General features: G+C 46.0%; 1 protein-coding gene and 1 pseudogene across 2 annotated transcripts in view; both read left to right on the plus strand.

The window, feature by feature from the left end:
- Window positions 1–20991, plus strand: part of relt (RELT TNF receptor) — a 58470-nt gene extending 37479 nt beyond the window's left edge. The window contains exons 7-12 of one of the 2 annotated variants that reach the window (XR_008810531.1): window positions 8797–8877; window positions 11124–11199; window positions 16648–17031; window positions 17357–17485; window positions 19108–19496; window positions 19749–20991. Coding sequence is in view for 1 of the 2 variants with exons in the window: in XM_056283919.1 (XP_056139894.1) it covers window positions 8797–8877; window positions 11124–11199; window positions 16648–17031; window positions 17357–17485; window positions 19108–19111 (674 nt within the window). In the remaining variant the exon portion in view is untranslated. Of the gene's footprint in view, window positions 1–8796; window positions 8878–11123; window positions 11200–16647; window positions 17032–17356; window positions 17486–19107 lie in introns of both variants that reach the window. The other variant, XM_056283919.1, reaches the window with a different exon arrangement.
- On the plus strand, window positions 9772–9880 carry LOC130116193 (5S ribosomal RNA; annotated as a pseudogene).
- Window positions 20992–24559: the final 3568 nt, after the last annotated feature.

Here is a 24559-nt window from a genome sequence, read left to right on the forward strand (position 1 = left end):
ATGTGGTAGTCTGCAGCCCTCCCCGGATCGGAAGAGGGGGTGGAGCAGCGACCGGGATGGCTCGGAAAATAGGGTAATTAACCCAAAGTACAATTGGGGAGAAAAAGAGGTCCCCCCCCCCCCCCAAAAAAAATTGTATTAACCTATTTTCAAAAGTTTAAGAATCATGCATGTAATCATGTAATCATAGCCTTATTTGAATACGTAACTATATTTAAAAATAAAATGTCAATTTAAATATGGGTGCAGCTGTGCATTGCAGCAGATGCCTAGCAGTTAGTTGGCTTGTCGACGCAAAACCGTTTAGGCTAAGCTCAGCTTTTCTGTTGACGCTCTCCCTCTGAGAAAGACTAATCAGTGGTGCAAGGCTAATAGGAAGGCTGTGACGGCCGACCGGCCATATGTACTATTGACTTTTTCAGTACAGACATCATGTGTCCAGAGCCACAGCTGCTGCCTCAACAGACCTGACCTTTCAATACTATGTTCCACGTCACCTGTTTACGTTTCCATGACACCTGTTGCTTTCAGCAGGTCACTGTACCTCGCCATAGTCGGAGGAGTAAAGGCACTGGCTAAGTGTTGGCAGATGAAGGTAAACAGCGTGGCATTAACTCGTAGCATTCTTTGACACCGGCGAGAAAGGGTGAATGCGCCGTGCGGAGAAATACCCCTCAAGGGCTGGTTAAAAGCACGGACCACGGTATAAACAAATCCTATTCACAAGGACGCTGAGACGATAACTTGTTTAAAAGCTCAAAATTTAGAGGTTTAAAAAAAAAAGCTTATAAAGTGTTCCTGAAACATTGCTGCTCTCGACACTGTGACACCAGCTACACATATTATACTAGAAGAGGGAACATTTAACTGTGAGAAACTACATCAAGCTTTTAAAGAAAGAAAGAAAGATAGATAGATGATAGATAGATAGATCGCAGTATTACTGTTAAAATGTGTTGTACAACAGTAGCAATTGGTGGAAAGAGAGTAGATTTTCGACCCCGATTTTAACCGCTGTGATTCTTCTTTTGGTCACTAGTCATCCTCTCTTCCTTTATGGCATCCAATATTGGTGTAATATGGGTCTGTAGCGGAGAAGAAAATGCTGCTTTGTACTAAAAAGCTGGCGCTGTAAATCCTGGCCGTCGCCGCTACAGCCAAGCGTTTTACTCAGCTAATACTTGTCCATTACCTGCCTTGAGCTCGCTGACACTTGCCAGTGTAGAAGGTTTTTTTCCTGTGATTCTTCTTTTGGTCACTAGTCATCCTCTCTTCCTTTATGGCATCCAATATTGGTGTAATATGGGTTTGTTTTCGCTACATGATGCAGAGATAAGGTTCATCCCTCTGTGGGATAAGTAACTTTTGGTCCCACAAAAGATTTAGCGAAAATAAAAGCCTATTCAAAGAATAACGGAATTAATGTTTCTGTCGGTGTGTTTTTATGCATTTTTTTTCCAATTGTAATTAAAGTTAGAATTAGCAAAAACAAATTCACCAGTGACCACTTTAGGGACCAGTCAGAATTGCAACAACATTGGCAAATTTAGTTTCCTCTTACAAATTTCTCTGTCACAACTCCGCTCCCCCATGCCCATCCCCTTGTGTGACAGTGGTCTGCAAATGACACAACTAATACTAATAACATCTCACAATTTCACAAGCAACCTAATGCAGAAATCCCACAGAAATGTCAAGTGAAGAGGTAATCATATTTTAGAACATGGCACAATATTTATAACTTATCATATATGTCTGTAGTATATTTAATGATGATGGTGCTTACCTATTATCCACCAGCTGCCTGGCCAGGTTGGCATCGGTTTTCGTGCCTTTATAGTCACAAATTTTTCATCCCCGCTCAAAAAGGATACATAGTTATTCTACTTTCAGAGTGACATTTATCATGTATTTTTTGCCAAATGATGAATCTTCTTGGTTCTTTAGGGTTGCGCTACAAAGCCGGTTATTGGAAAGTTGAAATGTGCAGCAACGTGAATGTGTGAGGTGAGGACCTGTGGTTTTGTGGAAAGACGCTGGATTTCTAAAGGGCAGAGTGCCCTCTACTGATATTTTTTGGTTTTTTGTCAAAATAAAGATTCTGGGCCTGAATGCAGGTTTGGAAAGCCAGAAATTTCAGCACCTGACAAAGCTATCGTTTTGGTACTGGTATAGATCGACAACCTTTTCTGAGCCTTGCTGATACATGATCATTTTTTGCTATGATAAAGTCAAAATTTTACTAGTAGGGCTTTTACAAAATGCTGAGTGGAAATGAAACAAATGTATGTATCAAAAGACATTTTTCTGCTAATTTGATGTGGAAAAGTAAAATGTTGAGAAGAGAAAATGTGATGACAAAGGCAGATGGAAATAGTAGTTACCCTTGATGTAACTCCAGTTCTACGAGTACATGCTCCGCTCTCTAACAGGCTTTGCTATTGGTTTACCCCATCGAGGCTCTGCCTCGACACCTGAGAAAGATCTTTGTACTCACCACCCAATCGGGTGGTAGGAGCCAAATAGCGTCCAGTCCCTGTGTCTCCACTGTTCGTCTCGCTTTGAAACTCAGCAACCAAGACTTGGGCCAGCTGGGCTTTTGGTTACAGGGCTACGCACGTACTCATAGAACTGGGGTTACATCCAGGGTAACTATTACTATGTCATATGTGCTCCACCCTCTAACGGGCTTCGCTATTAGTTCACGCCTAAGGCAAAGGGCGTAGGGATGAGTGTACCCCCAGCTGGACCCAACTGACACTAGTCCGACACCAGCCAAAACAACAACCTAGTCCGACACCAGTTCCCCCTCCCCCCGACAGTACACCAAGCACCAAATGGGAAACTGAGTCAGCAGTCATACCCCTGAGATATGACTGCATGAAGGTCAGAGTAGAGACTAAAGAAGCTGCCGAACAGATGTTCTCCACTGACACTCGCCTGAAAAGTGCCACAGAGGATGCAATGCCCCTAGAAGAGTGCACCCTTAGGCCCCCTGGGGTGGGGTGGCCCATTGCAGCAGAACTTGTATTGATTGCATCACAAATCCAATGAGTGAGTTACTGCGCAGACAGAGGGGCCCCCTGAGCCAGACCGCCATGGCAGACCAACAGCCAGTCGGACTTCCTGAAATCCAACAAGTGCTTCACATAACAGCAAAGTGTCCACACTGGACACAGGGTGTGGAGGTGCTCCTCCTGCCTGTCAGCATGAGGAAGAAGAAAGTACACTCTCAGATGGATGACTCTCGACCTAAAGGAGGAGGAGAATACCTTTGAAGGGTGGGTTGGAGTGCAGTTCCACCAACCCCTTGTTGTCAGTGACAGACATGCAAGAGGGTTGTACCAACAGGGCACACAAATCCCCCGCTCTCTTGGCTGAAGTAAGAGCCAAGGCAAGCACCATTTTGATAGACAAAAACCCCAAGTCTGCCTGACCCAGCGGCTCAAAAGGCACACCAGCCAAATCATCCAGAACCATTTGCAGGTCCCACTGAGGAATAAAGTGCTGAGTAGGGGGCTTCAGCCTACAGACTCCCACCAGGGAACGCTTAATCAAGGGGTGGCTACTGACAGTTAAGCAACTAAAACCATTGTGGCCTGCTGTAATCACTGCTGCAACCACTGTCAAGGTGGAGCCAGTGCGGCAACTCTCAGACAGTTGCTGTAGGAACTGCAAAACATGCTGCAAGGGGCAGGAGCGCCGGTCGAGGTCCCTGGCCTTGCTCTAGTCCGCAAAAACCTGCCAGCATGTTGCACAAGCATTGGAGATGGAAGGGGCACTTGCACTCTGAATAGTCGTGACAACCACCCCCAGGAGGCCCACGTCACTCAGTTGCATCCTCTCAGCCTCCAAACCATGAGTTGCTGTCCCAGAACTGGACATGAGAGGATTATGCCTTCTGTCTGCTGTAGGGCTATGGACAGATCCGGGACCGGCCATGGATTTGCCACATCAGCTGAACAAGAACTGGGAACCACCTGGCTGTTGGGTTCTCTAACACCATGACTATCACTGGTAGGTGCTGTGTCCAAATCCTGTGAAGCAGCTGCATCATCAGCCGCAGGGATGGAAAAACATCTAGCAGGCTGGGAGGGCACAGCCGGATCCCCTTGCGGACATGACCGGGTGAGTCCTAAAACATCATATCTCTCCGCGGCAGTGCGGGGATGTGAAGCTCACGCTCAAGGTCTAGCTTGAAGCCATGCAAACCAACGTTGCAGACTCCTCATGTGTAGCAGCCCTGGGCGCACCACTGGGGGTACTGCTGACATCATCCTAAGGAGTGACCTAACACTCACAGCCAGCACCATGACCGAGGATTTCAGGCATTGAGTCAGCCACAACAACGCTCCACACGCTCCTCTGACAGGCATGCTGTGATAACGTGGAGTCCAGCAGCAGACCAAGGTAGGGCATCTATTGGCTCAGCTGAAGGACACTCATGGTGGGGTTGACAGCAAATTCCAGCCGCATGACATGTAGGATTACCAAGGCTGTGTGGGCTTCCGCTTCCTGCCAAGACGCGGCAAGTATTAGCCAGTCATCATGCAAGTTAAGATTCTCTCTATTTTGGCACTGAGCAGCTCCAGCATCCTCTCCACGCATTTGGAGAACATGCGCGGTGCCAGAGAGTATCTGCACGGCAGAGTTCCTATCCTTTCAGCGGCTGAGGCGAACAGGTTGGGCAGGTCTTCGAGCAGATACCAAAGTGTCGTTTATGGCTCCTTGACAAGGAAAATGGTAACCGGGTCCTCTCGTAGACACTACGGTAGTCCTACTCTTATACTCATCCCAGGGTTAGGAACAGGCTGCTGTACCTCTGCGCGCCAGCACCTGGCTGGCGTGGGAGAGGTAGATGGTCTCCGTAAACCTCTGCTGGCTCTCAAGCTCCCCCTGGGGGAGAGCAAGGCAGTCAGGGCAGGTCTCAAACGCTTCCTGGTACCGCCAGCTGAGGCAAACAAAGCAGGACTGGTGGCTGTCCAGGGGTAACAATCTTGGTGGCACAAGTGGTCTTGATGGAAGAAGTTGTGATAATAACGCTGCGACACTGGAGGGTGAGAATAAACTCGTGAACAATATCCATAACTCAGGTGACTGAGTGAAAAAGGGAGATGAGAAGTTGAGATGCTGGGGCTTTGTAGAGGGTGGGCGCTATGTGACTCCTACTACCCGATTGGGCGGTGAGTACAAAGAACAGATACCGAGACGGAGCCTCGATGGAGTACACTAATAATGAAGCCCGTTAGAGGGCAAAGTATATATGACATAGAAATAGGTTTTTCAAATAAATGATAATGTAGATGAAAAGTTAAAAAAAAAAAGACGCTTCAAACCATCACATTTCCTCATCTTTGACTTTGGACATCTTGAAATATGACCAGGCAAATTTTCACTTCTCTTTTTTAGGACTTAGTACTTGTTTTTCTGTTTTGCTAGCTGTTGGTGCTAAGCAACCAATATTGGCGCTCTTTTGATGATGCAGTGTTGAGGCAGGTAATTCGCTTAGCACTAGTTGATGCATAGTCACACTGATTCGTATTCTCTATGGTCGACTTGGGAAAAAATTGCTTAAAATTCATGCAAAAGTTGGATGGAAATGTGACTGTAGAGTTGTGTGATTTAGAAAGTATGTGTTACCGTTGTCCGAAGCGGAGATTCCAGGATTGAGAGATTTTAGATTATTCTTACTTTCAAGATTATATAATGCTAAATTTATGTAAGACTATCAAATACATGATGCAGCTGTCTGTGGTATATGGCCACCTAAGGTAGTGACGGTGTGGTGAACGTGACATGGTGATGTCACACGTGGTGTCTCCCGCTGTCTTCGGGAGCGGTCTCTCTGTCAGTGACCTCTGCCTGTAGGTTTCAGCATGGCTTTCATGCTGTTGTGAAACTTAAGATATCCCCGCACCAGGGGGAAACTCCCTCCCTTTCCCCCGCCCCTCTCTCTCCTTCCGCTCTCCCTTTATCTCCTTTCATGACTCCCCGCCCCCTCTCGTCTGAACACTATCCATCCATCTCTCCTTTCCCAGATCAATTACCAATTATTCAATCCGCTCCTCACCTCGCCTTTTATGTTTCCTCTCTCTCTTCTTTCTTTCATCTGTTCCCCCCTTCCCTTCTCCCAAGGCGTTTCCACTCGCCGCCGTCCCATGCTGCTTCCCCGTCCTTTGCCCTCTTATATCAGTCTGCTGTTTGTGGTGCTCACCCCAACCAGCCGCTCTGTTCATTTTGGAGATATGTTGGCATGAAATGCCTCCTTTGCAGAAATCATTTACCATCATATTTGTTAATGGAGAGATACAATAGGTGAATCCACAACAGCGGTGTTCTGTAGAAACACTGACTGTGAGAAGGGAGGGCGGTGATGATTTCTGTTCTCGTAAAAGATAAATCATTTATTTGCACACCACACAGCAACACTCTGTCAATGCAGCTTAATTCAGGACATTAGTGATAGTGGGAATGAACGCTTATTAATGAATAGTGAATTTCCAAAGGACACGGTAAAATGTAAACAAGAAGGTGTTTAGTGCCTTTTCACCGCGTCACCTTTCCCCCCCGCCTCTGAATCATGTGCACGCACAACTTGAGCTGTGACTTCCGAGGGTAAAAGAGAAGACAAATCCCATGTCCACTTTCATCACGAAATCCCCTCGTCTGCTCTCTGGGGAGCCAGAGCATTTGAGGTGACTCTGGGATGCAGTACTTATCAGCTCCTTGTCCTCTCTCTTCCTTCTCATTCACCTCTCCTCTCCTCTCTCTCTCTCTAGTCCCCCTCCCACCTGTCTTCCTCTCCCTCTTGCTTGGCATCATGCACAGTCTTGAGGATGGAGTCATATGACGCAGTGGTGCAGAGATAAACTCAGTGTGTGTGTGTGTGTGTGTGTGTGTGTGTGTGTGTGTGTGTGTGGAGAGAGAGGTGGATAGAGGATGTTGAAGAGAGGGGTGGCAGCAGGGTACCCAGTGAATCCAGTAAAGAAGACAAAGGACAAGAAAGTAGGGACATAGAATACCGCGCCTTATCGGAGCGAAGGGCGATGCGGACGCTTTGGAAGTTTCCGTCTTATATCCGTCTCTTATCTCTCTCTCTCCTTAGTACACAACCTTCCCTATTGCAGTTGTCCTGCTGCCCGTTACTTGGTCAGCCTGTCCACCGAGGTCCTGACAGGGCTAACGCTCGAGACAAACCTCTTACCCAGCACTTTGCTCATCATCTCCATTCAGGGGGAACACCCATGGGAGCGGATTACAGCGAGGCCGGACTCGGCCCGGCGAGGCTAAAAGCAGCAGAGGCGGTCCGAACCGGCCGCGGCGTGTACAGACAAGATTCTGCTGAATTTTACATCCTCGACCCTGTGGGTTACACAGTACGTAGCCCCGCCTCCTCGGCTAACGGGGCACGACGACCGCGTTGGGAAAGTACGGCTCGATCGTTCTGCAGTTGTCCGTTGCGGACGTTCTACAAACAGCCGCTTAAAGTAGCTCCGTTCGAACCCGCTACTAATCTGGAGGATTTATGGCACTTTCTGAGGAGCTCTGAGGTGAAACCGCCTAAAAAAAAAACACACACACACAAAAAAACGCAGACCATTTCAGTGGGGATGGCTGCTGACTCAATCGTATCCTTTCATTCGGGTGGAAGGAATTAATGGCTCAGCGGCTGCGGGTGTCACACCGTCCACACAGACTCGGTTGTCCTCCCATAGTAACTGCCACCATGGAGAACCGACTGTTGTTACGACCGGACAGCCGCAAACCAGTCGCACAGAAATTAATAAATACACACAGACGCACACACACACACACACATACAAGGGGCCAAAAAAAAGCCCTGTAGGGAAAACCAGTCATCCGTTAATGTTTTTGTCCGGGCACTGAGGACATTAGAAGTAGTTTTATTGTATTTTAATGAGGACACTACATGTTTAATGATCATTTAATGGGGCTGTTTTCTCCTGCCCGCTATATCCACACACAACGCAAACAACTGCAGATACGCCCAGTCACAAGGACATACCATCTACTCACACAGGCCCACGGGAGCTCTGTCGCACAAACTCTCTCTCTCCCTCTCTCTCTCTCACACACACACACACACAGCTCTGTGTGCTTCGACAGTGGTGAATGGAGCGTGATAGCTGAGTGAGCTATTCTGGACATCCCCTCCGCAGCCTCGCCCCCCCTCTACCCATCAGCTGCTTTGCTGTGCTATTATGGGATTGTTGGGTTGCCGTGGAGACACGTCTACTATCTACTCTCTGCTCTCAATGGGGGCACCATTGACCTGCATCAAGCGCGATATTGTTCGGGACCACTCTTATTTTTGTCCTTTTCTGGCTCACTTAGTGACTCTTCAGGGTGAAAGCTGCACGTTGTCTGGTGTCCTCCCGGCTCTGAGTTAGCTCACCGAGGTGCTGCCGATCTCTTGCCATATCGAGACAGGGCCTTTTCATATCGCTCCACGCAGTTACACAATTCCTGTGTATGGGGAATGATGGTTTAGTGAACACAAGCACTTAACATTTTCGTCTCTTCAGTGTACATACACATGCCTTTCACGTACTAACTTTGCTGCACACTCGCTCCGCTCATGCTAACATTTGCATGCTGTCTGCTTTATGTAGTATGATCAACATGGACACAGCTGTGGCCTTTTCACTAGGTTTCAGCATAACCGGTATGATACAGACGTGCTGAATCATTTATTCGTTCTCTTTGTTTCTCTCTCTCTCTCTCTCTCTCTCTCTCTCTCTCTCTCTCTCTCTCTCTCTCTCTCTCTCTCTCTAGGTAACGGCTGTCCCTACACCCCTGACGACCCTAACGAAGACACCATCAGTGTTCTAGTGCGCCTTATAACTGAGAAAAAAGGTATGCATCCATGAATGATAATGTCGATGAATTAGCAGATTCAAATCCTATGGTGGCAGCATGGTGGCACAGTGGTTAGCATGGTCGCCTCACGGCAAGAAGGTCCTGGGTTTGAGCCCCGGGGTAGTCCAACCTTGGGGGTCTTCCCTGGTTGTCCTCTGTATGGAGTTTGCATGTTCTCCCCGTGTCTGCCTGGGTTTCCTCCGGTTTCCTTCCACAGTCCAAAGACATGTAGGTCAGGTGAATAGGCCATGCTAAATTGTCCCTAGGTGTGAATGTGTGTGTGTGTGTGTGTGTGTGTGTGTGTGTGTGTGTGTGTGTGTGTGTGTGTGTGTGTGTGTGTCAGCCCTCTGATGGACTGGTGGCCTGTCCAGGGTGTCTCCCCGCCTGCCGCCCAGTGACTGCTGGGATAGGCTCCAGCGTCCCCGCCACCCTGAGAGCAGGATAAGCGGTTTGGATAAGGGCATACAACACACGCTAACCTTTCATGGTGTAACTTCACAACCCTCGGTTCTGCCTCTCAGTACAATGTCACCCCCCCTTTTTTTTCTTTTCTGTCCACCTTATATTAATTGTTAAGGCTGGGTAAGGGGGAGAGGGAAAGTGAGCCTGAACACCACAACCCTTCCACTGCTAACAAAGCAAAACAAAAGGCAGTCCACAGGGTGGTTGAAGGAGAACAAGCGTCACTGTTTTCCATGTATGTGATGAACGTCTCTTGCGTGGTTCTAAACAAGATTTAGAGACACCCATCTGTATTTCAGACAAAGATAACAGTTTTATAGCTCTCCTAAACTCATTAAAATCTAGATAACAGGTAACATGCATTTTGTTGTTTTCATCACACTAGAAGAAATACTCTAAAACTAGAAGAAAACACTGCAACAACACACGGCTTATCGCCGTACCACCCTGATAACGCCCGATCTTGGAAGCTAAGCAGGGTCGGGCCTGGCTAGTGCTTGGATGGGAGACCGCCTGGGAAGACCAGGTGCTGTAAGCTTAGGGCGGCACGGTGGCCCAGTGGATACCACTGCTGCCTCACAGCAAGAAGGTCCTGGGTTTGAACCCCAGGCCGTCCCAGGTCCTTTCTGTGTGGAGTTTGCATGTTCTCCCTGTGTCTGCATGGGTTTCCTCTGGGTGCTCCGGTTTCCTCCCACCATCAAAAAGACATGCATGTTAGGATTAATACTTCTGTCTGTGCCTCTGAGCAAGGCAATGGAAAGAAGAACTGGAGTTGGTCCCCGGCTGCTGCAGCTGCCCACTGCTCCTATACAATAGGATGGGTTAAACGCAGAGAACAAATTCATTGTAACCTGTACAATGACAAAAATAAAGTGGCTTTCGGGGTGTCCGGGTAGCGTAGCGGTCTATTCCGTTGCCTACCAACACGGGGCTCTCCAGTTCGAATCCCCGCGTTACCTCCGGCTCGGTCGGGCGTCCCTACAGACACAATTGGCCGTGTCTGCGGGTGGGAAGCCGGATGTGGGTATGTGTCCTGGTCGCTGCACTAGCGCCTCCTCTGGTCGGGCGGGGTGCCTGTTCGGGGGGGATAGCGTGATCCTCCCTATGTCCCCCTGGCAAAACTCCTCACTGTCAGGTGAAAAGAAGCGGCTTGTGACTCCACATGTATTGGAGGAGGCATGTGGTAGTCTGCAGCCCTCCCTGGATCAGCAGAGGGGGTGGAACAGAGCGACCGGGACGGCTCGGAAGAGTGGGGTAATTGAGTTGGGGAGAAAAAGGGGGGACATTTTTATATATATATATTTAAAGTGGCTTTCTTCTTCTTTCTTCTCTCATTTTTCAACATATGAGAGTTATACAAAGGTAGCAACCGCATGTAACAAGATAACATAACGGCATGGTGCGTGGAACATTATGCAGAGTGGCAAACACTGTTTAATGTTCACCACAAACACATTATTCAGCCAGGACATCGCCACTCTTTCCAAGTAGAATGCCGTTGTTCTATCAACCACCGAGGTTGTCTAAGATGAACGAGCTTTCTGTATAAACTCGGAGAGCCGTAAATCATCAGCACATCATTTAGCGTCTTAACGCGGTTTGTAAACACATCATAACACACTGTTAAATCAATGAGCAGATGGGAGCGGTGTACTTGTGCTAATCTGTCTGGCACAATAAAGTTATTGACTTTGAGACTGCAGCCACCACCATTATCATAATCACCATTGATTATGTTTCATCTAGATTTGTGTGTGTGTGTGTGTGTGTGTGTGTTTCAGAAAATGCTGCTGCTTTAGAGGAACTGCTGCTGGAGTATGAAAGTAAACAGATGGCCATGAGCAAAGGCTCATCAAAGTAAGGGCAATACACACACACACACACACACACACACACACCCACACTATCCGGCATATACTTTTTGCCTTGTCATGCTGCTTAAGGTTGAGCTACAGAGGAAGGAGATGGTATAATTTTGGAAAAGAGGCAGAAGGAGTTGAAAAGTTTAGAGGGAGGTCCTTGATGGCCGTGTGACAGAGAGGGGGAGGAGGGAAATTAAGAGGGAGATTCCTGACGAGAGAGCTGCTGACTGGATGTAGCGCTTAAACAAGACTAGGTCCAAGCCTAGCATATGGCCGGGCCGTGTTTGGTCAATGTTGGAACTTGTGGCCAATTAGTTACAGTCAGTGGTAGTGTCTGTAATGTGAATTGCTGAATATTAAATGTTCATCTGCAGTGTTCTGTAGTGGTCCCAGTAATATTTGGTGTTAAAGTGTGCTGAAGTAGCATATCACATGACATAATGCGGTTGCAGCAATACTCTCCACTCATATCTTGGGACGTTTTATTTGAAAGAGAATTTAATTGTAATTACACCTATTTAACTCCCCCTTCACTTTCCTCTGTTTCTACCTGCGGATGTCTCTTGTTTTTCTAACACTCGCTATGTATTGACAGGCAAATTCACACAAAAGGATTGCGGCTGCTGATAGCACCATGAATTGCGCATCACTTGCAACCACTATCTGCCCCGTCTCAAGGTCCGATTCACAAAAGATATTGGGGCTGATGAAATTACAGTGCAAACACGCCCATTAAGTTTTGCGGCCAAACCAATTTGCCCTTGTTTTGCATCTGATCGCAGTTATCCATGTGGCAAAATATAAATAGTGGCTTTGCCCAAGAACACAGTTGGCAGGTTCAACATCATTCTTGATGTCATCAAGTATAGCAAGAATTGTTTGACCTGGCAACCTGTATCTGCCCATGATTTCGGTCTCAGTTAAATCAAAAAGTGATATTCTCCTGTGATATATCCGCTCACGAGCATGCCTGGCATGATGATGCCTTCGTCTGGCTATAATCACTGCTGCCATGCTCACTGGAAAGTCTGGGCATCAGTTACCACCAACTCTCTGAAGACACAAACAGTTTTCCCCCTGACTGTGTCTGCCTATTAACACTGGTGTTTTGCAGTGAGCCTTGTTTGCATAGAAAGGGACCAATTTTGTGCCAAACATATTACCTAATGTAAATACGTGCAAATAGCACCAGGGCACCGAGATGCTATTTGCTTGGCGGTACAGTAAGGGGTGCATCTCACCCTTTGCGTTTGCTTTGAGAATTACACAATTTCTTTTTGTCTTATTTATGCAGGTTTAGCGGCGGCAAATTCGCCAGTGAGTGTTTTGTGATTGTTATTCGGGGTGCTTTAACTTGTGTGCTTGACTGACCAATTGTGTAACTTCAGTGACACTGTTGGTCTCCTCATCCAGCAGTCCAACTGTGTCAAACTGATCACTCAGTCAGTCAGTCAGCTGGTCCTGTCCAGCCAAAAAGGGAACGCAGCGAGCTAACTTGTTGGTAACATCCGGTTAACCAGTGTTATGCTGGCTATGTCTCTAATTGACAATACATTTAAAAAATCAAAATAACACAATAGTAGTCATCCAGAGTCAATGTTGCATGACTAAACCACTGTTTCCAAGTCTACACTAAAATAAGTGTCATGTCATAGGGGGTTACTTGCGTCTTCGGCGAAGATGTGTATTTAAGAATTTGCAGACTCTTTATTATGTACAGAAAATGCAGGAGTCCATGCACTTTTATGCTCCTTGCACGCTGATTTGGCAAAGGCTCAAAGTAGGGGGTTATTTTGACAATTGCTATTGGTGAACATTTTCAGGAATTACAGGATACTAAATGGTAGATGGACTGCATTCATAGAGTACTTTTCTTGTGTACCAACCACTCAAAGCACTTTCACAATGTGTGCCTCACATTCACCCATTCAAACACATTCACACGCTGATGGTGGAGGCTGCCATGCAAGGTGCCAACCTGCTCATCAGGAGCAGTTAGGGGTTCAGTGTCTTGCTCAAGGACACTTCGACACACTCTCTGGAGGAGCCAGTGATCGAACCAGCAACCATCCAATGACCCGCTCAACGTCCTGAGCCATGCTGCCCCTGATATAAGATAATAGACCAAAAGTAACCAGTTGTCCTGTTCCTCCCACTGTTACTTTTATTAATTCGACCTTGCCAATTTTATGAAACAATGATTAATATTATGAGAATACAGAAAAATTCAGACATGTTTCGTAGCTATTAGTGTCCAAAAAACTGTGTGACTGTGCTGTTTGGATGAAGAAGTGCTCTTTCAATATAGAAAAACCTAGAGCACTCTACAGGAAAGCACAATATTAGTTTAGTGTAAATTCTTTGATATTTAAATTAAGTTATAAGTAATGAAACTTTATGCAAAATATCAGCAAGTGTTTGGCACAAGAAAGATAGCAACTTGCTGTAGATCTAACTGTGTACTGCCAGGAGAGCCAAGGAGAAGGCTTATTGTAAACAATTACTCAGTCCATTGTGTCTGGTCTCAAGGCCTCACACACACAGTCATCACCACCGCATACCTACCAAGTCTGATGTCTTTCCTGTGACAGTCATGATTTCTGCTACAGCCAGAATCACGTAGTTGTGCGATGGTAGTGCCCTGATTTTACCGCCCACCAGACCAAATGCACATTATATTCCAAAGTATATTTCTTTGAGACAGTGGTTAATCAACTGGATGAGTCTTACGGCTGCCCCATTTCAAGGGTTTTTTAGACTGTTCTGAAAGAAAAATAAAGAAAGATTGGCCTACATTATAATATCATTGGTCTGAGTTAACATCACTTGCTTAGTCTTCATTATTTTGAAAATCGTTATTTATATTGCATTGGACTTCAAACTTATATGTAAACAACTAAGCTATATAAGCAAACTTGCTATAAGTACTAGCAAACATTATTAGCTCATTCTGGTGGAAGAGCGCACATAACAGCTTATTTAAGTTTGATGGTATAATTTTGTAACAATACTGATTTGATTTTTCACATTTTGCACTGATTAATCATTAATTAATCATTACTGGAGGGTGTGCTCCAATTATCGGGGCATCACACTGCTCAGCCTCCCAGGGAAAGTCCACTCTTGGGTGCTGAAAAGGAGGCTCCGACCGATTGTTGAACCTCAGATCCAGGAGGAACAATGTGGATTCCGTCCTGGTCGTGGAACAACGGACCAACTCTTTACCCTTGCGGAAGTGCTGAGGGGGGCATGGGAGTTTGACCAGCCAATCTACATGTGTTTTGTGGACTTGGAGTAGGCTTATGACCGTGTACCCCGGGGCACACTGGGGGGGTACTGTGGGAGTATGGGGTACCGGGGCAGTTGCTACAAGCCATCCGGTCCAAAGTGAGAGCTGTGTGCGCATTCTCAGCACAAAGTCAAATATGTATTTGGTGGGTGTTGGACTCCGCCAAGGTTGTCCCTTGTCATCAATTCTGTTTGTGATATTCATTGACAGGATCTCAAGGCGCAGCCAAGGTGAGGAGTGTGTCCATTTTGGGAACCTCAGATTGCATCTCTGCTCTTCGCAGGTGATGTGGTTTTGTTGGCTTCATCAGAACGCAACCTCCAGCACGCACTGGGGCGGTTTGCAGCCGAGTGGGAAATGGCCGGGATGAGAGTCAGCACCTCCAAGTCTGAGGCCATGGTTCTCTACCAGAAAATGGTGGATTGCTTCCTCCTGGTTGGGGATGAGTCGTTGCCTCAAGTGAAGGAATTCAAGTATCTCAGGATCTTGTTCACGAGTGAGGGTAGGATTGAGTGGGAGATTGACAGGCGGATTGGTGCAGCATCAGCAGTAATGCAGATGTTGTACCGGACCACTATGGTGAAGAAGGAGCTGAGCCAGAAGGCAAAGCTCTCAATTTACCAGTCAATCTTCATTTCAACCCTCACCTATGGTCATGAGCTTTGGGTAGTGACTGAAAGGGTGAGATCACGGATACAAGTGGCTGAAATAACTTTCCTCTGTAGGGTGTCAGGGCTCAGCCTTAGAGATAGGGTGAGGAGCTGACATCTAGAGGAAGCTCAGAGTAGAGCCGCTGCTCCTTCACGTCGAAAAGAGCCAGTTGAGGTGGTTCGGACATCTGATTGAGATGCCTCCTGGGCACCTTCCTTTGGAGGTTTTCCGGGCACGTCAGACCCCGGGGTAGACCCAGAACTCGCTGGAGTGTCTACATGTCCAATCTGACCTGGTAATGCCTTGGGATCCCCCAGGAGGAGCTGGAGGGCGTTGCTGGGGAGAGGGATGTCTGGAGTGCCCTACTTAGCTTACTGCCACCGCGACCAGACCCCAGAGAAGTGGCTGATGATGAGATGAGACATTTTGCACTGATTAAACATTTAATCAGTCAGGTGTGATCCCACAGAACAGTTTCTCAAGGGGAACACACCCACAGCCAAGGGAATATACATCTCAGTAGTTTCCACAAAGTTAGAGGACTCATAGTGTAGCTGTTGCACAGTGGAGGTAATTAAACTAGCTGAAGTTGTAGTAATGGTGCTGGAAATTGGGGAGGTAGTGAGGATATTATGCAGTTTTTAGTTTAGCAAATACAATAATTTGTATGCAATTATCTACAATAGTGAAAGCGCTCTAGTGGCCTCTTGCTATGTGCTGTTCATTGACCTGGTGTACTCTGTGAGCTTCAGGTTCTAGAACACTCTGATCACACACACACACACACACACACACACACACACACACACACACACACACACACACACACACACACACACACTCTCTCTCTCTCTCTCTCTCGCTCTCTAACACAGCTCTGGAAAGCTCTTAAATCCTGCCTATGTCCTATGTATGTGTAGAGGCGGGGGGGTTAACAAAGGTTATCAGGGGTCATTGAAGGTCATTCACGAGCTAGCATAGATCTGGCACCCAGCTGCATTCATGTGTCTTGCTCTATCTAGGCCGTACAAAAGGACAATGGGCAGCCATATAATTACAGAATGTTGTGAATATGGGGACAGGGACAGAGCCCTCTGTCTGTAGAGCACTGCAACGGTTTTAGGTTTGAAACTGCATGTTAATCTGTTTCCATTTTACACGGGCTCTACAACAGTGCTGTATTTCAACTGTTTTTGAGGGCATTTTTGGAGCTTTTGAAGCCTCGTAAGATTCATTATTACTTCTGGAAACTAGGTATTGCTGCTAAGCAATCGTATGCAAAGTGTGTGAACACAATAAGCAACATTGGGAACTAATGGGGACAATTCCTTAATGCTTTAGAACTGGGTTAATGTGGGAAACCGATTTAAATTTAAAGTTATTTCACTTAACAAGATTGAAACTGACTTGACTCCATCCCTGATGGATGAAACAACAGGGGTTCAGAGGTGGTATTCCTGCACCCACTAATTCACTGTTTTCTGCCCCTTCCATCTCTCCCAGGTTCCCGGTGCTCTCTCCCCTGTCTCAGTTCCAGTCCCTCCCCAGGCTCTGCCCCCATCAGTCCCACCTCCACACCATTTCAGGCCTCTCTGGCCTGGCCTCCAAACATGGCTACTGCTGCTCCCGCTGTGCCCAGCGGAAATGGCCCCCAGTCCTGATACCCCCCCTGAATTCCTTCAAAGACCCTCTGAAGCCTCCCCAAACTCTCATCCTCCCCTCCCTGGACACAGCTGCTGACCAGCAGAAGAGTCCTCTGCTGGGGGAAGTGTGTGTGGACACACACCATACCCAAGCAGTTGTGCCAAATAGTGTGCAGGTGAAGGTGGAAGGAAGCGAGGGGAGGGAGAAGAAAGAGGGAGAGTTGACAGTGCTGTCCGTGGGAAGGTAAGATACAAAGACGCACTCGCCACCATACACGTGTACACAACGGCATGCCGTCAAGTATTGAGGCATGCTCTCTCTCACTTATGTACAGTAGCAAACACATGCACGCAAGCATACATGTCTGACACGATGAACACATTTGAGGTTGAGATGCACAGATCACTAATGTCGACTCAGTTGACAGACTTGTTTCCTAGGGGATGCTAGAAATCATATCATAATTAAATGTCACCATAGCAACATGACAGTAGTTGTCAGTTAGGCTTATATTAAGACATGATGTGAATTCGATCAAACAGTGACCCTGTCTCTGCTCGACTGACAGATTTCAAGTTGCCCAGATACCTGAGCAGAAACCTGTCACTGTGGAAGCTAAATCATCTTCCCAGGAGCCACGAAACTCTCTGTTTGGAGGGAGACCCTTCTCCTCCTCTTCATCATCAGGCACCAGGAGGTACAACTCTCCCCACCCATTCCACCATTATTACAGTCTATTACTATGACCTCTTTCTTCTCTTCCTCATAGTTCCCCTTCTCTTTGTCAGCCTCTTTTTCTCACGGCCTCCCTTTTGCTCATTCCTCATCCCCCCTGTCTACTTCCCGGCCTTCCTCCTCGACTTCTTTCTGTCTTTTTTCTCCCCCACCCTCTTTCCGCTCTGTCCCCTCCCTCCTCCTCACTGCACTCCACTGAGAGTTATAACTGTCCTAAGTGCTGTCAACTGATCAGGGGAGTCCCGTGTGAGCACAACGTGCCTGCCATCTCACATTCTTCCGGTTAACATTGAATTATGTAATAGAAATATACTCTTCCTTCTTTGTCCCTGCCTGGGGAGGCGGGAATGGTAGTTGTTCATGCTCCAAATAACACCGCAGCATCTCTTAACTAAGTTGGTAGCCAAAATGGGAAAAGGGTTTCATTCAGGGTTTCTTTTAGGTCTCTATATGACAAAAATACTCGTGTGTTGTAATAGACCTCGGTGCCAGGATGTGAGACATATAAAACGTTCCTGTTCCTACATGCTGTGTAGTACACTAATACTGGTCGAGGATGGGCAGGGATGACTCGGTGTCGGTAGTGAGAGATATAAAGGGGTTGAGGTAGTTGTTGCACATCACAATTGGCCACACTAGGCTCTGAAGAATTGGTCTACGCTCATATTTGACCCACTTGAGGGTTCTTGGGTAAGATCCCCCCTAAGGGATTTTAGCTGCTTCTTGACTTTTTAAAATAAGCACCTCATGGGGTGTTGTCCGAGTAGTGTAGCAGTCTATTCCATCGCCTACCAACATGAGGGATCGTCGGTTCGAATCCCTGTGTTACCTCTGGCTTAGTCGGGCGTCCCTACAGACACAATTGGCCGTGTTTGCAGATGGGAAGCCAGATGTGGGTATGTGTCCTGGTCACTGCACTAGCTCCTCTTCTGGTCAGTCGGGGTGCCTGTTTGGGGGGGGGGCTGGGGGGAATAGCGTGAGCCCCCCACATGCTACGTCCCCCTGGTGAAACTCCTCACTGTCAGGTGAAAAGAAGCGGCTGGCGACTCCACATGTGTCAGAGGAGATATGTGGCAGTCTGTAGCCCTCCCTGGATCGGCAGAGGGGGTGGAGCAGTGACCGGGACGGCTCGGAAGAGTGGGGTAATTGGCCATGTACAATTGGGGAGAAAAAGGGGGGAAAAATCCCCCCCAAAAAAGTTTTAAAAAAAATACGCACCTCACTGCTGTAAGTTGTGGATAACGTCAGTTTACGACACCTAGGCAGAGTGCAATGGGCTGTTTACCACACCTTGTGAGAGCTGGTGTAGATGGGGCATGGGGCATGGGGGGGGGGTCAAAAGGATTGGAATTGTTTGGGGTTAATATAGTTGATACCAATCAGTTAAAATAAACCTTGGTTGGCTCTGAAACCAATCTCTCGGATCAGATCGAGAAATCCCTCATTGATTTCTGACATTTTCATTTCATTAGAATGTATTTGTGTCCTAAATGGAAATTCAGCAAATTACAACTTCTGATGAAATCATTCTGATCCGTTCTTACCTCCTAATCACATATCAACCCCCCCTCCCAATTCCCCCAGGTGAACAGAAAGATGCCGGATGATGGTGCTACCTCACTGAAGATGACCTTATCATCGACTGACCGCGAGAAGGTTGGATGTGTCTAGATGGCTGACACTAAGAAACGACCTCCTCCTTCAAGAAGCTGACTCTGGCTACCTGAGGAAAGGAAGATAGTTGTATTTATTATCATTTTTCTACATCACAGACATAGAAATCATTGAAGTGTCTAATGTTCCACACTTGCTGCACTGCCGCTGTACTGTTACCCCGCCTCTAAGAGGAGTTGTTCTGGAACCCCGTTCAGGTGGTCCTGAGTGGGGCGGAGGGCCTTCGACGATTCACAATGAATATCAATACTTAGCACATGGAAGGAGGAGGGCTGAGTGAGAGAGCAGGAAAAACGCAGGTGGAGGAGAATAAACTAACACACTTGGGTCCTGTATTTGTGCTTCCATTAAATTAAAAAATCCACAGGGGCAAAACACACACACACACACCACACACATACACACTAATAGACATGTGCAAATGTGCACGTGCACATGCCTGTTTTTTCCCTGTGGGAAGTGCGGAGGATTTAGACACTGTGCAATAATGTGCAACCTGCAGAAAGAAACACCCCTCATTGAAATGAGACGAGGTTTTCTTTTTTTTACAGCAAAACAAAAGTGTGCACATGTATGAGGAAAGAAAAAAATAACACCAAGTATTTGGAGAGAAAATATGTGAAGAAAAAAAAAGGTAACCCTTGACATTGGAGCTATTTTTCTAAGTTTTGTTTTGTTTCTTTTATTTATTGATTTTTGTTCCCCACATATTTGCATTTTTTTTTTTTAGATGACCTGTTGAAGTTTTGGAGCTTGATCATGTTGAATGTAGTCTTAACAGGAGCGGCTCACATCTACCGCAGGGCTCACACAGAACATGTCGACGCTGGCGGTTTTAAGAAACATTCACGCCGCAATCAGCAGTTGAATAACACACAGCATTCATTACACCCTGTGTCACCAAGACTTTATTACCTATGACACTGAGGTACATATTAGCTGTTAAACTGTGGGACAGGGGCCAAAATAGAGGGGTCCCTCCCTAGTGTACCTCAAACCCTTTTTTAAACGAACCCCAGGGCAACGGACTAAAGTCTTCATTTAGGTGCTAAAACAGATCAACAATTAGGTTGAAAACTCACTAATGTAGAATAGCACATGTAAATGTATGTACATATGTAAATAGGTGCGGGTTTCAGAGAAACTGGTTTTGGCTGGTTTATACAGTTGTGGTATATGACATGAGATGTGGACAGACTGGATATCTCAAAAACCACTACATGACATCTCTAATCTGCCGGTCTGCAATCAATCAAACTCTGGAGGACTGCCATTCAGTGTCACTTGGGTCGCATTGCTATTCCTCTCAGCTCCGCTATGCCGTGACACAACGCGCACACATGAACAGAACACAGGCACACTGTACGAATCTCATTCCTTCAAAACTTGACTTTTCTTTAAGTTCATTCGTAGAAACAAGCCAGCCAGCCGGCACTCATTGGCAGAATATTAAAGATTGCAGCATTACAATTTTTTTGCAGTTTACATTCACGTGTTTGTTTTTTAAAGGGTGTATCATAATAGATTTTTTTTTTAGATACTCATTTCGTATTTTGTTGTTAGTGTTGCTGTTTAACTCTTGCAGTTCAGAGAACAATACAACTTGTCTGAAGGAGTGGATTACATTAATTGATTGAAGCATTTCCATGTTTTTCATTTACCTGTGCTATTATTATTATTATTATGTTAGAAGTTGATGTGTTACTGATAGCAAGGGTAAAAAAACACTCCTATTTTAGACTGAATCTATGATATTCCATTTTGTCTGTACGGTATTTTTACTCTTGAAATAAAGAAGTGTATTTTGATTTTCCTTCCCTCTGCTTACTTTATTACAGTGCAGTCGATGATGCTTTTGTTGTGGCTGGTGTGTGTGTGTGTGTGTGTGTGTGTGTGTGTGTGTGTGTGTGTGTGTGTGTGTGTGTGTGTGTGTGTGTGTGTGAGAGAGAGAGAGAGAGAGAGAGAGAGAGAGAGAGAGAGAGAGAGAGAGAGAGAGAGAGAGAGAGAGAGAGAGAGAGAGAGAGAGAGAATAACAGATAAAGGGTGCCAGTCAATGGTTGACAATGGTCTGAAAGCCAACGCAGACAGAATCTGGAGCCTGTTTCATGTGCAGCAGTGCCCACTAGTGGTCAGTGAGGTCAAGTTTTATTACTTGCACAGTAAGAATGAGTAAGGCCTCGTGCAAATTCTAACAATGGTTATCTACAAAATGGCATCTAGGAAGCCAGCGGAAGTCATTTCATGCCAAAAGGACGTAAAATGACATTACACATGTAGAGATGCGTCGTGGTATGCAAACGGTTGTTTTTCTACATGATCTATTATGCAAGTATAATCAAAAGGCAGAGGCAATTCTTTTACTGTGAATGTATACACACATTGAAATACAAATGCGACGACCACGATATGCAGCTGGTGTGCCTCTTGACATCTCATCTAAATATTGAAATCCGACATTTGCGCAATGTCACGTTAAACAGTTTCTCTGTTTGTTTACCAGCATATATTTCAGCAGCGTAGCCAGAAGTTAGTTGTTGGGTGCGCCGACTTGACTAGTGACTTGCGCGATGATTCAAGTGAGGGAGAGTCGCGCATCGTCAGCCCCACTCTCTCGTCCGAGACCACCCTACTACCAGTGGCAAGACTAAGCGAGACGACTGGCAGTGGAGACGGATGCCGGGTTTTCCTCAGGGTTTCTTCCGAGTATGCGGGGAAGGCTTCGGGAAAGGCAGCGGAGGTTTAAATCAGAGTCGTCCTTCTCCTAGATGAACTGCCTGACAAGACTAACGAGCGTCATCCACCCGGGTTTGAAATCAGAGCCGTCCTCCTAGATTGGCTGCCAACCAAGGCTAACGAGTCCAATCGACCCACCCGGTTATACCGCCGGAAACCCGGTCATACCGCCGGAAACCCGGTTATACCGCCGGAAACACGGTCATACCGCCGGAAACCCGGTCATACCGCCGGAAACCCGGTCATACCGCCGGAAACCCGGTCGCCCCCGCAGCAGACAGGAGGCACCACGGGAAGGTGCTGCTGCGGACACATTTGCCTAGGAGCGGCCATATGCTGATGGACCCGCGGCCATCACCACACCAGGAAGCGAGAGGCCACCGCACCGCTTCGCATTCCCTCTAGCAAGTAGGACATCTGGCCCGACACTCGCCACCTCCCGTAGGCCTGCAGTAGTAAGTAGCTCGCTAGCGCTAGCTAGCATGCTAGTGTGGAGGCTAGCTGAATTACCTTGTACTAGCCAGCCTAGAAAGATGACCGCATAGCTAATTGACTACTAGCCATGTAGCCATTTGTAGACGCTCACGTTCATTAACGGGAGATATTAGCTGAGCGATGCCGCGGCGGCGAGGCGGTCATTTATTGTCTGCGCGCAGCACACGCGAGCCTACGAGAGCACGGAGAAAAGAGTCTGGAGTTGGTTACACAACACGCTGGCGGAGGATTTGGTGTCAAAAGCGCCTATTTGTTAATATTTCCGGATTCAAACCCAATGCTAATAGGGAACGCGATAACATGAATGAAGCAATCTGTAAACTCTAGAGGGCCTTCATTCAGCCTTCTCAGCGACAAGTGCAACCAGACACCGCTGCTCTGCGAGAGCAGGTAGGCAGGCAGGTCTTTATTTCAAACATACAAGGCAACTGTAATTATTTCAAACACAGCAAACAAACAAAAGTTACATGTTCGATAAGGAACAGGAGGAAGTTTCTACTTATAATATCCTGCCCCCTCTCTGATGCTCAGTCTATACAATCTCATCAATAAACTGTTTTACACATCAGAGTATGCCTTACTCGTATAGCTTGCCGAGGAGTCGAAAAACAAAACAAAAACAAACAACAATAGTAATGATGGAAATTAAAAATAAGAAAAATAGTGGGAAAAAATGAAATTAATTTGTGTGTGTGTTTGTGTCTGTGTGTGTTCGTGTGTGTGTAGGCAAAGGAATTAAAGCAATAAAAATACCGAAAACAAGCGAGAAAGAAGCCCAGATAATAAAAGCAATAATAATGGTATCCCATTAGAAAAAGAGGGGGGGGGTCCCCAACAATAAAAACAATAATAATGAGGAAAAATAATAATAGTATCCACCAAGGTATCACTGTCATGAGAGAAGCAAGGCCTCCTCTTCATCCTTATACCCCTTTAAAACCATTTTTTTGAAATGATTTAAACTTGTGCTTTCCTTGAGTTCTTGATCTAAACCATTCCACAGGCTAACTCCACAGTAAGAAATACTCATACTTTTGCAAGTGGTGCGAATACTTTGTTTTTTAACTTTCAATATTCCTCTTAAATTATACCCACCCTCTCTATCCGAGAACAGTTGTTGTATGTTGCCAGGAAGTAGATTATTTCTTGCTTTGTACAACGTTTGTGCAGTCTTGTATTCTACAAGGTCCATGAACTTCATGGCCCTTGAATTTAAAAACGGCTTTTTGGTGTGTTCCCAATATCCTACATTGTTCACTATCCTTGTAGCTCTTTTTTGCAGCACACATAGCGGTTGTAGGTTGCTTTTGTAAGTATTCTCCCATACCGCCAATCCATAATTCAAATATGGCAGTACAAGTAAACAATACAGTAAGTTCAAAGTTTTATGATCCAGAATGTGCCTTGTCTTTCCCAGCACTCCAATGCTCCTTGCCATTTTTGTTCTCACAAATCTTATATGAAGTTTCCAGCAGATCTTGTGGTCAAGAACCACACCCAGAAATTTATTCTCATATGCTCTTCCAATGTTTATATTGTCGATCATTATTTCTATTTTGTCTATTTTGCGATTTCCAAATAACATAAACTTGGTTTTGTTCAGATTTAAAGATTGTGTTTCTGTCAAACCACATTTTTAACTTTTTCATTTCAGCTGTGATCAACTCCAAAAGCTCCTGTAAGTTCTCCCCTGAACATAAAATTGTTGTGTCATCTGCAAATAGAATGAATTTCAATAGATTTGATACCTTACATATGTCGTTGATATACAAAATGAATAATTTAGGGCCAAAAACTGACCCCTGGGGGACACCACAAGTAACATCCATGCATCTTGATTCGTAATCACCTATCTGTACAAATTATTGTCTGTTTCCCATATAACTTTTCAGCCAGTTTAGCCCCACCCCTCTGATACCGTACTTGATCATTTTATTAAGTAGTATTTCATGGTCAATTGTATCAAAGGCTTTTTTTCCCAAATCTATAAATACACCCACTGCATACTTCTTGTTATCAATACAGTTAGTTATATTTTCCATCAGCTTCATTAATGCCATAGATGTTGATCTGTTTGATCGGAACCCATACTGACTGTCTGACAACACTTTGTATTTCTCAATAAATTTATCCA

This window comes from Lampris incognitus, chromosome 7 (genome assembly GCF_029633865.1).
Source record: "Lampris incognitus isolate fLamInc1 chromosome 7, fLamInc1.hap2, whole genome shotgun sequence".
In the NCBI taxonomy this organism is placed as follows: Eukaryota; Metazoa; Chordata; class Actinopteri; order Lampriformes; family Lampridae; genus Lampris; species Lampris incognitus.